The sequence below is a fragment of the Muscardinus avellanarius genome (genome assembly GCF_963383645.1).
Source record: "Muscardinus avellanarius genome assembly, chromosome: 3".
NCBI lineage: Eukaryota > Metazoa > Chordata > Mammalia > Rodentia > Gliridae > Muscardinus > Muscardinus avellanarius.
Window position 1 is genome coordinate 2,101,218 of NC_137788.1, and position 16,158 is coordinate 2,117,375.

Below are 16,158 nucleotides of genomic sequence, written 5' to 3' on the forward strand. Positions count from 1 at the left end.
GTGCCCAGCCCTGAGTGGGCACAGTGTAGACCCTGGCTGGGTCTGGACAGGTGCCTGCCTCATCTCCCAGAGGAGGAAGGAGAGCTGTTTGCAAGGATCGAGGAAGCAGGGTGTGATGGCCACGCCAGCGGCCAGATGCCGGCCAGCCATCCAGCATGCTTCAGGTACTGGCCATCACTGGCCACAGTGTGTGCCTCGACCCCCTCCACACCGGGCCCTGCGAGCTGCGGCCCCGTGTCCCTGGGCATGGTTCACGTAAAGGCGTGCTCACACGACCACGTTCTTCTCTCCCGCTCAGCCCGGCCGCTCTGCACATCGGGCTCATAATTCCTCACTGGTCTGGAACATTCCATAGCCTGCACTGTCCTCCCCCCACTCCGTCCTCCAGCCCTGCAGTGGCGCATCCTTGAGCACCCCTGGTGGCCAACAGAGGCACTGCTGGCCAGACCAGAGCGCCGAGGCACTGGGATCCCAGAATCCCATGCCCAGCCCTCTGGCTCCAGGTCTGCCCTATGGGGGTAAAGCCAAAGGATACCAGGGCCCCAACCACGGACATTGCTGTCCACAGACATTCTGCTCCTCCTCTCTCCACATCAGCCCCTCGGCCATTTTAGCGGTTTAGCAAATGGCTCCCCGGACAGCTGCCCCCTGCAGACTCCTGTCGGGCTTTTGATTCAGCAGGTTAGAATCGCAGCAGGTGTGTGGCCGGGAAGATGGTGATGTCTACCACGTCACATTCGTCCCGTTGTCTTCATTTCTTCTGGCCGTCCAAGTCTCTCAAAATGCTTGAGAAGATCCAGAAAACCCTCTTGCCAGAGGCATTCCCAAGCAGGTCTGGGCTCCGCGTCGTCGATACCGTGAATACTTGTCCTTTTTTGTTGATGATGGTGGTGGTGTTTTTTTGTTTTGTTTTGTTTTTCAATACTGGGGATGGAACCCAGGGGCCTTCTACCTCTGAGCTAAACCCCCAGCCCTATTTTTTATTCTTTATTTTGAAACAGGGTCTCAGTAAGTTGCAGAGGGCCTCGCTAAGTAGCCGAGGCTGGCCGCGAACTTGGAGATCCCTTTTTCTCAGCCTCTCAAGTACAGGGACGACAAGCGGGCGCCACCACACCCGGCTCCTTGAGTCGTTTTCTAGCTGGTCGTGGCTGATGTTGAAGAATTGGTGGTTTCCGTAGATTTCAAAGCTTTATACATTTTGTGATTTGCGGGGTTTTGTTGCTAACCTTGCTGAATTCTTAGTAATTACGACAACCTGTTGCCCGTTTGAGATAGTCTAGAGAGATCATCCGGTCCCCCGAAAACCAAGGCAAGTGTCTCCCTTGCTGCAGACCCTCCCACGCTGTTGCTCATCTAACAGCGCATCGGGGCCTCGGAGCTTGGGGCGGGGGGATCCGATGATGGTATAGGTGTTGTCTTTTGATTCTTGACCCAGGTTTGGGTCCAGGGTGCCCACCAGGAAACCAGCAAGCCCCTGCCCCCACCCTCAAGACCTTGTGTCCTCGTGGGGAAGACCAAGCAGACATAGACCACGAAACAGAGCGATGGTGGTCAGTTAGGTAGAGGCGGGAGGCCTCTTGAATGTGCAGTGGCCGGACAGACCAGATTCATTGGTTTCTCCACTAAATGCATCATGGGAAGTCCCTTCTGTACTCGTGTTTCCCACAAGGTGGCATCCTGATCAAGTGTTGAACTCTACCAGATGTGTTCTCTACTCTGGGAGTTTCTCCTCAAATACACAGAAACATTTTCTTGCATTTGTTCGAGGCGGTGTTGTATTTAAACACTTGTATCTGGCTAGCCCGTTTTTCGCTTAGGAGTCTTGTGGGAAATTTGCAGTCTTTCTATCCCCGCTCAGCTGGTTCCAGAGCCAAGTTTATCCTGGCCTGGCGAGCCAGCTGAGCTGCGTCTCCTCTGTTTAGAGTCTCTGGAACAAGTCCCATTCGATCGGGTCCCGGCACCCCGAGAATCTGGCCACGCATACCAACACCTGCGCCAGAGGTGGTCAGGGCCGGTGCCAGCAGAGGCGCGGACCTTTCTCTGCTGTTGTGTTCACTTAGGAACTGGTTTAGTCTCTGTCAACTATCTCTAGATCTCTACTGGGATCAGTCCTGTTGTTTTACGTCTTCACCTAAACCTTGTCCATTTTCCGTTTTCCAAGTTGCAGGTCATCACTACCCATGATGCTCTAGGTCTTACTCTACCTCGCATCTAGAGCTGCTTCTCCCTTCTGTATTTTTTTTCATGCGTCATGCTTAAAAAAAAAAATTATCACTCCGCTAAGCTTTATTTTTTTCTGTCCTCAAAGATGGAAATTTAGGTTTTCTTAAATGTTCCCTTATTCTCCATTTGCTGGGCAGAGTTTGCATACATAATTATAAGTATATATGTAGAATATATAAATATTCTAGCTGTAAGCCAGGCATGGCAGCACATGCTTGCAACCCCAGTGCTTAGGAAGCTGAAGACGAGGACCACAGGTTCAAGGCCCACCTTAGCAGCTTACCAAAACCCTCAAAATAAAAAACAAAAAAGGGCTGGGGATGTATCTTGGAGGCAGAATGCCCCTGGGTTCAGCCCCCGGTCCCATATATAGAGAGATATGAATGCATCTATACCACTGTGATAAAGCTTTCTCAAATTTTTCTTCCTTTCTCTGTCTCGTTGGCTTAATCTATGGGCTTCTGGAAAGAGCACCTTAAAAGCACGTTCTTTATTTCTGCCTGTCGTATCCATCATTGCTCAAGAATGTTTGCGCCTATGCGGTACACCTGAGTGTGTATGTATAGTCACGAGGCTTTTCACCTGAAATACTGGAGGTCCCCCCAGCTTTCCTTGGTGTGGCCCATTCCTACCCTTCAGTGGAGTCTCGTACGGTCAAGACTCTGCCGACACACTGGGCGTGGTGGCGCACGCTTGTAATCCCCACGCTTGGGAGACGGAGACAGGAGGATCACGCAGGTTTGAAGCCAGCCTCTCTGGATTAAGAGACCCTGTTTCCAAATTTAAAAAAATATATAAAATAGTTCTGGGAGTGTAGCCTGGAGGTAAAAGGGTTTCCAGGAACCCCAGTACCACCAAAAAAAAAAAAAAAAAAAAAAAGGTTCTGCTGACTGTTTTTAAGCGGCCTAGACACCTGGTTAGGAGTTTTCACCGTTAAGCGTATACACTAGGACTTGTAAGCCCGTCTTCTTCTGCTGCCTTATTTCCCCTCCTTTCCTTCCTTCCCCTGGATGGACTGTTTCCTCCAGAGGGACTAAATCCCGTTGGCATCCTGGTGCCGGCTGCATCTGCACGTGGGGTCTGGGCTCCAGTTCCGCCTCCTCAATCTGGCCCGGGAGTCTTTCACCAGCTGGGACCAGCGACTTCCCACTTGAAGCCACCCCGTGTACATCCTCACGCATCATGGCACAGTCCAGCTGCCCTTGTGGGTTAACAGGAATATTCCAGTTTTCCTAACTAGGTCACTGAGGTCTCATGGGAAGTCTGATGAGGAATATCTGTAGCTCTTTCCCGGCTTCCTCCCTCTTCTTGCTGAAGATTTTTTCCTAGAGCATTTTAAATAAGGCCTTGGTGGGTGAGTGCACGGATGCTCTGCAGACCTCGGGCCCCCGCTGACTGTGCCGGTCATGACAGCTTAGCTGGGCATAAAAATGCAGACTTCAAAATCCTTTGGCAGTTTGAAGGCAGAACATCACTGCTCTCTGGCTGCAGTGTTTCTCCTACGAAGTCTGTTAAAGGCCCCGTCCTCATCTCTCTTCCCCGGGCATTTTGGAATGCACGTTTCCTCTATGTTAGACCAGGGGGATTTTCTTTTTCTTTGTCCTGTAAGATCATTTGTTCTCAGCACTGGGAACCTCCTGTTCACTGCTTGTGTGGATGGTTTCTCCTTTTTTCTTTTTTTAGGACTGTGGTTGGAAGGATGTTAACTAACACTCCATCGTCCATTTCTGTGAACATCCTTCCCCGCTGTGTCCTGGGGAGGATGTCCTGAGCTGAGGTCCACCCTTAACGGTATCCACTTACCCACCCCTGGGGCCTCACCTTCCCAGGTAGACTGTTGCCACGCTCATATCCGCCAGCGGTGGCTCTGCTCCGTCTGCTTGTTCCTGCATCACAAGTCTTCATACGAGGCAGGCACAGCGACACATACACGGAATCCCAGTACTTAGGAGGGTGAGACAGGAGGATCGCGGGTTTGAGGCCAGCCTCAGCAACTAAGATCTTGTTTCAAAATAAAAAATAAAATAGGGCTGGGGGTGTAGCTCAGAGGCAGAATACCCCTGGGTCCGGTCCCCAGTACTATTACTAATAAAGTCTTACTACGGTGGCACGTTAATTTGGTTTTGCTGCTGTAAGCTGTCCCCTCGTCAGCTAATGGTGGCCGGGCTCATTGCTCAGTTTGTCCTGTGAGATACTGTACCTCCGGGGGTATCAGCTGCCCTGGCTGGTGTTAGAGGAAAGGTGGGGGCCGTAGCACAGGCCTGAGGGGGCCTTCTCGGGTGGGAGGCGGGGCAGAGTCTTAGGATATGAGTGTCCTGCTACATTTTGTGTCCAACCTCCTCCACCAGCTGCCCCCTTGTCTGGAGGAGTCCCCACCCCACCCCTCACTTCAGCCCACGAGCACCGTGCCCCGAGGCCCGGCCTGTTCATGCCCAAGGAACACCTGTCCCCTGCAACGGTGCCCATCCTGAGCCCTGCTGAGGCCGGGGCAGGGCTCGCTCAGCTCTTCCAAGCAGCCCTAGCCCAGGTGCCCCTGCACCAGCCCTGCCCTCGTCCCCAAGGGCCGCTCCTCCTGTATGCCTTCTGGGAATAGCCGCTTTCCAGGTCTCAGAGGCCCCCTGGCCATGGGTATGTTTGGCCTTGGCCTGGGGCAGCTCCCGTGCCCTCCTCTACAGCACTGACGACCAAGAAACCCCCACTGTGACTCGTGAGCCCCCCGGGGGGTTGCAGTGCCAGCCTGGGCCTCCTGCCTAGGAGCCCCCTTGTGCTGGCTGGTCCAGAAAGGAGCCCACACAGAGCCCACAGAAAGCAGCAAAGACACAGGCCGCAAGAAAGCACCTGCCCCTTTAACTCACTGGGCTTTACATAGAACCTGAGTCGGCCCACTAGAGAACCCTAGAGCCTTGCCGGCCTGAGTCCGGGCTTCCTGGGACAGGGCAGCTTCCAGCTGGCCCAGGGCGGCGGGGCGTGTGGAGCTGCCCATAAATACCTTGACATAAATACAGGCCAGGCTACAGTTCCGGGTACACGGTCAGCCGGGCTGCAGCAGTCCAGGGCCTAGCACCAGAAGACCTGCTCAGAGGGCCTGCACCTGCCAGGGCCTCAGAAGGGTTGGTGCATCCTTAGCACAGCCCACCGAGCACCTGGAATGACCAGCACAGCCCAAGGCCCGGTCCACTCCTCTGGGTTCCTCATGGCCACACGAGGCCTCCCACATGGCATTGGGCCCTGGCCGAGCAAGAGGCCGCAATTGTCCACAGCCCTCCGCAAAGGCCCGCAGCACTCTGGGTAGGGGTGGGTCCAACAGTCCTGGGTCCTCGTGTCCTTTCGTGTCACCAAAGGCCTGCTCCCTCCACAGGGACTCGGTGGCGGAGCCTCCACAGCAGGGGCGGCCTCTTCTAGTGCTTCACGGCCCTGCCACTGAGCTGGGGTGCTGGCCTGCCGGAGGCTGGCTGTGTGGCCACTGGGGGCAGGAGGAGAAAGGAGGGTCAGTCCTACTCTGGAAAAGCCCGGGCTCCAGCTGACACCCCACTTCTCCTCGGTGGCTGAGCCCAGGGCAGGGAAGCAGCCTGCCCTGCTCCCAGCCTATCCAGACCCATCTCCGCGGCTCTGATTCTGAAGGTCTCAGGGCAGCAGGAGCCTCCACGGCCATGAGGGGCCCTCCTCTGGACATGCCACAATGCACCCTCTGGCCTGAGGACCTGGAGGGGTGGCCTGGAAGGGACCCCCTGTGTGAGGACAGACAGCAGTTCAGGTTGAAACCCCCTGCTTGTGTGGGGAACAGCAGTAGGGACTAAGGCCTAACCTCACTTAGGCCTGCAGGGGCCCCACTCCCCGGCACAGCCCCTCCCTCCATCTTAGTTCTGTGCAAGTAGTAGAACCTGCCTCTTCCCCAAATGACAGCTTCGGCCCTTCCAGGAGGGGTCAGGAGGAGCTAAGTTCACTGGGGTGGAGAGCAGGGCTGGGGATTCCCAAAGGCCAGAGAGGCCCTGCCCAGGGGGTCACCTTTGTAGCCAAAGTGCCCTAGGGTGCACTACCACACCTGACCACTGGGTGCCGCTGTGGACAGCGTTATATACCCAGAGACCAGCCAGCAAGTTTGTGCCTGGCCCCACCCTCCAACCTGCTGTGGGAAAGGCTCCCTCGCTTTTTGGCAATAAGTTTGAGGCCAGGACCACCTTGGAGAGGCTCAAAAAAGTGCACTTGTACACAGTATCCATACTGCACATCCCACCCCACGAGCCCTTAGCCTGCTTCCCACCTCCCTCTAAAGAGACACTTCCCAACCCACCACCTGCAGTGGGCGGGGCCTGGGAGCTGATCTGGGCTGCCAGAGGAGCTGGGCACCCCAGGCTCTGCCTGCTGCAGAGCACATCCCAGCAGAGGCCTGCAGGCCCAAGGGCACCTTCTCCAGCTCTGCGTGTGTGGTGCGTGCAGGTTCGGCACACACCAAAGCATGCATGTGCTGGACCACACACATGCACCTGCACACACATGTATTAGAGCATACACGGCGTGCATACATGCACACACTCTGCACACGCTTGTAGTGTTGCAAAAGCATATCAGCATATGCACACACACACGCTGGTAGACACAGGGCTTGGCTTTGGGGCCGGGCCACTTGCAGGCTCCGACAGTGGTTTGCAGCCCACCCTGGAGCTGTGTGGATAGGGAGGAGTGAGCTGCTTCAGGCTGCCGGCGTGGCCCGGCTCGGCCCCATCGTTAAGTATCCATGTGTTTCACGCCTCAGCTGTGTGGGCAGTGGGTACTGAGCAGGGATGGCCGAGTCATCTCGGGCTACCCTGGCTCAGCCCACTCGGTGGTGCTAGGGCAAGGGCTGGGTGATCAGCCACGGGTGGGGGCACCGTGTCTTCCCATCTGTCCCCTGGGAGCATGACTCACCTTCCCGGCATGTGGGCCCCGTGTGGCCATCCACGCAGTGGCACTGTCCGCTGACGGGGTCGCAGTCAGCCCCACCCCCGCAGTCACAATGCAGGGCACAGCCCGGCCCGAAGCGGCCCACCTTGCAATCTGCATGGGCAGGAGGGTGGGAGAGGCTGAGCACCACCCCTGCCTCCCAGGATGGTGCGGCTTGGGCGGGGGTAGAGCTGAGCCATGGGAGCCAGCCTCTGTTCTGCCTTCCACAGAAGCATTCCCTAGCCAAGCATGAGAAGCCTCAGTGCCCGGGTACGTGCCCAGATCCACAACCCACGCTCCTGCCTGGCCCCTGGATAAGCAAGGGCGGCCTGGTGACCACAGGTGCCCATCCCCGGGCTCACCCAAGAACAGCGAGGCCAGTTTGTAGCCCCAGCCGGGCAGTCCCAGGCCTCAAGTGGAGCCTCACGTCTGACCGGGCCATAGCCCTGCGATGCCCACTCCCAAGGCTGGCAGATCAAGGGCATCTTTCCACCTAGAGGGGCCTGCTCCCTGGCCAAGACCCCAGCCTGGTGAAGGCCCCGAAACTCTGGGCAGCCATGATCAGGGCCTGGGCTTGACGGTTCCAGTGGGAGCCCCAGACTTGGTGCCACATGGGTACCATGTGCCCCAGAGGGTATGGGCTGGGGCACAGAGACTGCAGGAGGGCATGGTGCCCCACAGGGCTGGCAAGAAAGCGCATGCCTGCTCAATGGAAATCTGCTACCAACAGATACCCCTGCCCCCCACGGCATTCCGGGCAGAACCCTCTACTCACCCAGTTCACACGTGGCTCCTGTGCGCCCCGGGGGGCACAGGCAAAGGCCGCTGATGGGGTCACAGGGCACCCCCCGGCTGCAGCCACACCGCTGCTGGCAGCCCTCTCCAAACGAGCCCGGTTCACACCCTGGCGGGGGCAGTGGGCTCAGTGGAGGGGCAGGGCAGAGGTATTGGGCGGGGGTCTTTGGGGGACACAGCACCCACCTCTCTCACAGAACTGCCCGTGGAAACCACCGGGGCAGAGGCACTGGCCACTGGCAGGGTCGCAGGGGGCTCCTCGCTGGCATGCACAGGCCTCCTGGCAGCCAGCTCCGTGGAAGCCGGGGGGACAGGCTGAGGGAGGACCCTGGTTAGAACAGGCCGAGGCAGGAGGCAACAGAGACCTCCTGTTCGCCTCTCCCACAGAGAGGTGGGGGCATCCAAGGAGCAAAAGCCCAGCTCTCCGGTTCCCTGTGCAAGTCGGCCCGTGGGCAATGCCTGACCAGGGGGCCATCGGTGTCACAAATCCGAGGCCAGCCCAGATGGCCCACACAGGCCGGGGGACAGCCAGCCACCCATAGTGGCTCCGGCCGGCCGGGGCAGGGTCCCAGCCCCACGACTCACAGTGCTCGCAGGCCTGTCCGTAGAAGCCAGGGCCACAGTGGCAGGTGCCCGTGGTGGGATCGCAGGTGCTGTTGTTTTGACAGGAACATTCCAAGCGGCAGGCAGAGCCGTAGCGTCCAGGGGGACAGGCTGGGGAGACAGAGGGGACAGGAAGGGCAGTTCCTCAGGCACTGGGCTGACTCAGGGGACCCTGGAGACTTCCCCAGCCCAGAGACCCCACAAAGGCCCAGCCTCTGCTCCCTCCTCAGGCACCTGGGCCACTCCCCTCCCAGAGCCAGGTCCCCTCTCTGTCCCCCGTGCAAGGGACCAGAGGCTGCAGGTCGGTTGACCCCGCGCACTCACCCTGGTCGCAGTGCGGCCCGGTCCAGCCCAGGCCGCAGGAACAGCTGCCACTGGCCGGGTGGCACAGGCCCCCATTTCTGCAGGCACACTCCTGCTCACAGCCCACACCAAACCGGTTCCGGGGACAGCCTGGGGAGCAGACGGTGCTGCTCAGAGTTCTGGCCAGGCCAGCCACGCACCAGGGATACATCCCCATGCAGGCGGCCATTCATTCAAGAAACACTCCCCGAAGCTTCGATGCCAAAAAGCAACACCACCACATCTTGACTGCTCACTCAGACAGCAGACACCAGGCCCGGCCTGGGGGCCAGGGTCTTCTAGGGCTGTGAGCACTCCCAGCCAGTGGGAGGAGTCAGGATGTGATCGCAAGCTCCCCACAGGCCGCCAGGAGTGGGCGCACATCCTCCGAGCAGGAAGGTGGTAGATGTCTATCCTGTAGGTGGGCCAGGTGGGCAGGGCCAGGCCAGGTCCTGCCTGGAGAAGATCCCTGGGTGTCCGGCATCTGGCTGCACAGGCTCCCAGCCCCAAGGCTGAGAACCAGGGTTAGAGGGAGGGGCCAGGCCCAGGGGTGGTGGGTGTGGCCTGGGGCCGTGTCCACAGTCTGTGATCTGCTCCTTCCTCTGCCAGGGTCTCAGCCTAGACCTGGGGACATCACCAAGAAGATGCCTCCACAGAGACAGAAAAGCAGCTACCGGGCGTGGTGGCACACACTTGTAATCCCAGCATTTGGGAGGCTAAGACAGGAGGACTGAGGTTCGCAGACAGCCTCAGCTACTTAGTGAGGCCCTTTGCAACTCAGTAAAACCCTGTTTCAAGATAAAGAATAAAAAATAGTCGCTCGGAGGTAGAATGCTCCTGGGTTCCATCCCCAGTACCAGAAAATATAAATAAATAAAATAAATAATTAAAAATAGGGCTGGGGAGTGTAGCTCATGGGTAGAATGCTCCTGGGTTCCATTCCCAGTATTGGAAAAATGTAAATAAATAAATGGGGGGAAAAAAACCCAGACAGAAAGCAGCTGCCTGACCCGTCCTGCCAGGAGGGCCCTGGGTCAGAGCCCGCAGCCCCCACCAGCCACAGGGACATGGACATGACCTTAAGTGGCCTTAGCGCAGGGGTCCCAAGGGTGGAGGCGGGATCTGGGGTGGCCTGGCAGGACCTGTCTACCCAGCCACAGTGCCACCTCTTCCCAGGGTCCCTTGGGGATTCATGGCGGCCTCGAGTGTGGATGTGGTCCCTGGAGGCCCGACCTCCCAGTGACCTCAGTTTGTCCTTCTGGTCTCCCCTGCAGCTGACTGAAGGGCCTCCATGAAGGCCCATGTGCCTGACCCCCGGTGGACACTCACCACGCTCACAGTGGACGCCAGTCCTCCCCGGCGGGCAGATACAAGTGCCGGTCACAGGGTCGCAGGCTGCCCCCTGCCCGCACGCACACACACGGGTACAACTGAGGCCAAAGCGGCCCTGCGGACAGCCTGCCAGGGAGGGGAGGGTGAGCTGTCTGCCCCTGCTTTCCACTCATGCTCTGCTGGGGCCTGCCCTGGGGGCCCACTGTGCAGTGACTCATGGCCACCCCCACCCCCATGGAAAGTCCTCCGTGACTCAGGGGAAAGGCCCTATCCTCAGCAGGACTCCTGGCCACAGCTGCAGTTGCCCGGCTGGTCTGGGCACAGCTGTGGAATCGGCTGGGGTCAGCCCACAGCCAGGGTGAAGCTGGACACACTGATGCCCCAGGCCTGGAGGCCCTCTCTGCCACCCCAGCTCTGCTCAGCCTCGGGCCAGCCTGGCATAAGACCCCAAAGGCTTGAGGAGGTGGACAGCCAGGAGGGCACCCTCCCTCAGGCTGGCTGCGGGGTCCTGCTCCCCAGAGATAAAAAAGGCCCCCAAGCTGCAGCCCAGCCACTCACTGAGACTGCAGTCAGCCCCCAGGAAGCCAGGGGGACAGCGGCAGGCCCCCGTGGCCACGTCACAGGAGCCTCCATTCAGACAGCCACACTCCTGTTCGCAGCCTGGGCCGTAGCGCCCAGGTGGGCATCCTGTGGCAACAGAGACCTCTGCCAGGAGCTGGGGCTAGAGGCCCCCAGCAGCCCCGAATGCAGCATGGCTGCCCCTGCAAGGCCCCCCACGACCCGCCTTCAGCCCCTTGGACTAAGGCCTTCCCAGGGAGTGGGGGTGGCCCCAGCAGGCGGCCCCAGGAACCACTCACGTTGCTGGCAACCAGGCCCGAAGTAGCCAGCTGCACACCCACAGGCCCCCGTGGCAGGATGACAAGCCTGGTTGTCACCGGGACACAGGCATGGATGACCACAGTCCTCTCCGAAAGTGCCGGGCCGGCAGGCTGGGTGCAGATGGGGTGGGCTCAGTCCTTGTCCAGCCTCAGGAATGGACACCTCTCCAGGAATCCCCCCCCCCAGAGTGCCTCTCCTGCACGGTGGGGTGGGGGCAGCACCTACCCTGCTCACAGCCAGGCCCCTTGAAGCCCAGCGGACAGCGACACTCCCCGGTGACATGGTGGCAGGGGGCCCCAGGTGGGCAGCGGCACTGCCGGGCACAGGCCTCTCCAAACCAGCCAGGTGGGCAGGCTGCAGGAAGGTATGGGTTACAGAGGCTCCCTGGGGGCACCCCAGGCCGCAACAGTCCAAGCCCACTGTGGGGGCCCCCTGGCCCCCCAGGCACCACCAGGCTCACCATTCTCACACCGAGAGCCCCGCCATCCTGGGGGGCAGAGGCAGGTCCCTGTCACGGGGTGACAGGTGGCTCCCCGTCGGCAAGCACAGTGCTCCTCACAGCGAACTCCAAAAGTTCCCTCAGCACAAGCTGCAGAGAAAAACACAGACCAAGCTGGTAATCCCAGCATTTGGGAGGGAGGCTGAGACAGTAGGGCAGCCTCAGCTACTTAGTGAGGCCCTTTGCAACTCAGTGAGACCCTGTTTCAAAATACAGAATAAAAGATAGGGCTGGGGGTGTAGCTCGGAGGTAGAATGCACCTGGGTTCCATCCCCAGTACCACAAAAAAAAAAAAAAAAAAGCAAAAAAACAGAGCAGAGAGTGAAGCCTCGAGCCCTCAGGGCCCCTGGGGATCGAAGGAGAAAGGGAGATGGGGACTCAGGAGCTGAGCTCGGCCGTGGCAGCAGGTGTGAAGAGCTACTGATTAAGGACCGGCCCTTGACCACGGCCCCAGCTCAGCCTCCCACAGCCCGTGGACCCAGGCATGGGCAGAGCAAGATGCTGCCCGGGTTGAGCATGGCTTGTGAGTAGGAGGTCTGGTGGTGGCCAGAGCCCAGGACATGACAGGCAGCGTCCACCCTGATGCCCAGTCACCGAGGCTCTGAAGGGGCTAGGGGCCTGGCTGGCTGGACAAGGCTCTGCAGGCACAGAAGCTGTGGCCTCCCTGCACTTCCTGGGGGCCCCAACCAGCTCAGGCTTCAGGACCAAGGGACAAAGGGTCCCTCTCTGAGCTGGTGTGGTGGCACGTGCTTGTAGTCCCAGCATGTGAGAGGCTAACACGAGGATCATGGTTCAAGGCAGCCTCAGATACTTAGTGAGGCCCTTTGCAACTCAGTGAGAGCCTGTTTCAAAATAAAGAATAATAATAATAATAATTTATTATTATTATTATTATTATTATTATTATTATTATTATTATTACTTTGGTGGTACTGGGGGTGTAACCCAAAGGCTTTCTACCTCTGGGCTATATGCCCAGACCCATTTTATATTTTATTTGGAAACAGGGTCTCACTAAGTTGCTGAAAGTCTAAGTAGCTGGTTTCACTAAGAGGCTGGCTTCGAACTTGTGTGATTCTTCTGTCTCAGCCTCCCAAGTGCTGGGATTATACGTGTGCGCCATCATGCCTGGCTCAAGAATTTAAAAAATCGGGCTGGGGTATAGCTAGGACATAGAATGCCCCTAGGTCCCATCCCAGGTACCACACCAAAAAAAAAAAAAGGGTCCTTCTGTGGAGTCCTAAGATGGGACCTGCCACCCTGCCCCGTCCCAGTGCATCAAACATCTGCAACCATGGGGGGTGTCAAAAGCCCCCACCCTCCCCAGTGAAAGGAGAAGCTCCCCAGCCCATCAGGACAGCCTCCTAGGCCCAGAGACCTCCCACAGGGGCCTGTAGGCAGCTCAGCTAGCAGGCATCCCCTCCTGACAGTGAGCGCCAGCCCTGGCCTTGGTCCTGGACCTGGAGTGGGGCTGAGGGCACCCCGACCAGCCTAGCAGGGCCTCCAGCCTCCCTGGCCCCACTCACAGCTCTGACACTTGTCGCCAGTCCAGCCGGCTGGGCAGAGGCACTGGCCCGTGTGCCGGTCACAGAGGCCCCCATTGAGACAGCTGCAGCTGAGCCGACAGCCGGCTCCGTAGTGTCCAGGGAGGCATTCTGCGGGGACAGAGGAAGGGTGAGGAGCCACAGGAGTCCACGGGATCCAGAAGAACCCGGCGCAGCCTTCCTGGACCCAGGACCCCGGGTTCTATGTCCTTGGGCATCAGCCTAGGAAGGAGAGGCCCGGGACGCAGCCCTCTGGCCTGGGAGTCCTCCTGGCCTGGGACACGCCTTCACTGGGCCACCAGAAGTTACCATCGTCACAAGTCAGGCCCGTCCAGCCCTCCGGGCATGCGCAGTGACCAGAGACAGGGTCGCAGCTCCCTCCGTTCCGGCAGAGGCAGGCATGTTGGCAGTTCTTGCCATACAGGCCAGCAGGGCAGGCTGGAGACCGGGGGAGAGGGGTAACCTGCAGCATCCAGCCAGGAGAGCCCCTGGGGTTCTGTAGACCTCCAGCACCCTCACAAAACCCAGTGTCGGACTATACGGTCGGGGACCTTGTCTGTCCAACCTCTACGATGGCTGTACCCCAGGAACGCCTGGACCCCCAACCTGGCCTTGGGGGACAACACTGAGGAACCCCTTTGCCCTCCCCTGGGCCAGGGCCCCCTGGTGCTATAACACACCCACCCGCCCACCTGCTGTTGTAAGGGAGTGTTACTCGGCCCAGCATCCCACCCACACATGACCACACAGGCTCAGCAAGAAAGAGGCTATTATCTGGGCTTGGACCCTGGACTTCTAGGCAGGCCTACCCTGCTGGCAGGTGGGCCCCATCCAGCCGGGGGCACAGTGGCACAGCCCGTGGACAGGGTCACAGGAGGCCCCGTTGAAGCAGGCGCATGTCTGGCTACAATTCAGCCCATAGGTAAGGGCCGGGCAGGCTGAAGGGGAGAGGGGCAGTCAGGGGACAAGGAAGGACACCGGAGAGGGCTAGAGCAGCAGGTCTCGGGCAGCTGGGCAGATGTGCCAGGGTTCCGGGCCACCATGGCCATCTCTCCCCTCCATCTGGCCTGAGCCACGATTTCAGCAGAGCAGACACAAAGACAGGGACACCGAGGTCCCCGGGAGCAAAGCTGTACTCTCGGGTGACTTCATGGGTCCAGAGTGAGATTTCTGCCGAGGTCCCATGCCCCCCACCCCGGGCTGAGCGGGGCCTTGCACACCCTGGGTGCAGCAGGGACCCCAGTGGCCAGCTGGGAAGATGCAGGAGCCGGTCACGGCGTCGCAGGTGGCCCCAGCAGAGGTCCCTTGCCCCCCACCCCGGGCTGAGCAGGGCCTTATGCACCCTGGGTGCAGCGGGGGCCCCAGTGGCCAGCTGGGCAGACGCAGGAGCCAGTCACAGTGTTGCAGGTGGCCCCAGCAGAGGTCCCATGCCCCCCACACTGGGCTGAGCGGGGCCTTACGCACCCTGGGTGCAGCGGGGACCCCAGTGGCCAGCTGGGCAGACGCAGGAGCCGGTCACGGCGTCGCAGGTGGCCCCGGCAGAGCAGTTGCAGGCGCCATGGCAGTCCAAACCAAAGAAGCCGGCTGGGCAGGCTGCAGGCAGTCAGCAGAACGAGGGGGCCTGGAGGTCAGTGGGGTCTTGCCCTGCACTCCAGCCCCCAGGACCGCCCCTGGCTGAGCCCGGCTTACGGCGCTCGCAGAAGCTTCCTCTCCAGCCGGCTGGGCAGGTGCAGGCCCCGCTGACATGGTCACAGGCGGCCCCATGTTCACACTGGCACCGCCGCCCACAGCCAGGCCCAAAGAAGCCCTGGGGACACCCTGAAACACCCAGGCCCACCCACTGTCAGCCAGGGCCAAGTGCCTGACCCTGGACTGGGGTCAGGGCTTGGCTCACTGAGCAAGCCCTCCAGCCCATGGAGGGGCACGGGATCTCCTCCTGCCTTCCCCTCTGCTGGGGGTTGTGGGAGCCCAGATGTCATGCTTAGGGCCTCAGACCTCCCCTGGGGCTGCCTCTAGGAACCTGCCTCGGGCCCTCCCAGGGTCCATCAGGACAGTCCTGGGTGCTAGGTGTCCTGCAGGGTGGGACAGACCCTGCCTGCGGCTCCAAGTGGCCTAACGCCTGCCACAGGCAGGCAGGAAGGAGACTGTACGTGAGGACATGTACTTGTGTGCATGTGTGTGTGCCTGTGTGCTCCTGTGTAAGTACAAGCAGCATGCACACACTGAGAGCAGGCCGAGGGCAGGGCCAGGACTCACGCTGCTCGCACCGCAGGCCCACGTAGCCGGCCTCGCACGCACACAGCCCGCTGACCGCGTCGCAGCTCCCGTGGCCCGCGCTGCAATCGCAGAGGTAGCCGCAGTCGGGCCCCCAGTGCCCGCTGTCACAGGCTGCAACAGAGCCCCAGGTCACGCCACACCGTGGCCAGGTCCGGCCTGGAGCAGCTCAAGACAGGGCAGAGGGGGGCCGACTGGCCCAAGGCAGGCAAGGAAGCCAGTACCTCTCTGGCAGTTGTGGCCAGTCCAGCCGGGTGCACAGCGGCAGTGTCCAGTGGCTGGGTGGCAGTGCCCGTCGTTGGCACAAGAGCACCTCATCTGGCAGCCGGCTCCAAACCAGCCTGCCGGGCAGGCTGCAGGTGACAGAGGGTGAGTGTGGGCAGCCCAGCATATCCATGACACCCCCTTGACCACAAGGCCCGAGACAGAGGTGGGGTGAGCCGTACGTACCGTCCTGGCAGCGGCTGCCGACAAAGCCCGGGAGGCAGAGGCAGGCTCCCGACTCAGGGTCACAGTGGGCACCATGCTCACACACGGGGCAGATCTCCTGGCAGCCAAGCCCCCAGCGGCCCTCGGGACAATCTAGAGGCGCCGCCAGCCGGGAAGGAGAGGCCGGGGCCTTAGAATCCCTGGGCACCTCCCAGGGTGATAGGGCACCCCACACACACATGCCTCGGGCCCAGGGATGGCTGAACAGGCAAAGCTGGGGCCTGCTGGAGGCTGGGAGACCACACAGCAAGCAGGCAG

General features: G+C 60.0%; 1 protein-coding gene across 1 annotated transcript in view; it reads right to left on the reverse strand.

Moving 5' to 3' along the window:
* Positions 1–321: 321 nt before the first annotated feature.
* Positions 322–16,158, reverse strand: part of MEGF6 (multiple EGF like domains 6) — a gene marked incomplete at both ends in the record, with an annotated part of 104,764 nt that continues 88,927 nt past the window's right edge. Inside the window, 19 exons of the mRNA XM_080692721.1 lie at positions 322–416; positions 7,129–7,257; positions 7,919–8,047; positions 8,125–8,253; positions 8,524–8,652; positions 8,866–8,994; positions 10,213–10,341; positions 10,774–10,902; positions 11,073–11,204; positions 11,320–11,448; positions 11,555–11,683; positions 13,120–13,248; positions 13,447–13,575; positions 13,947–14,075; positions 14,602–14,730; positions 14,827–14,955; positions 15,394–15,525; positions 15,636–15,764; positions 15,862–15,993. Of these exons, the coding sequence (XP_080548847.1) occupies positions 322–416; positions 7,129–7,257; positions 7,919–8,047; positions 8,125–8,253; positions 8,524–8,652; positions 8,866–8,994; positions 10,213–10,341; positions 10,774–10,902; positions 11,073–11,204; positions 11,320–11,448; positions 11,555–11,683; positions 13,120–13,248; positions 13,447–13,575; positions 13,947–14,075; positions 14,602–14,730; positions 14,827–14,955; positions 15,394–15,525; positions 15,636–15,764; positions 15,862–15,993 (2,426 nt within the window). The remainder of the gene's footprint in view (positions 417–7,128; positions 7,258–7,918; positions 8,048–8,124; positions 8,254–8,523; positions 8,653–8,865; positions 8,995–10,212; positions 10,342–10,773; positions 10,903–11,072; positions 11,205–11,319; positions 11,449–11,554; positions 11,684–13,119; positions 13,249–13,446; positions 13,576–13,946; positions 14,076–14,601; positions 14,731–14,826; positions 14,956–15,393; positions 15,526–15,635; positions 15,765–15,861; positions 15,994–16,158) is intronic.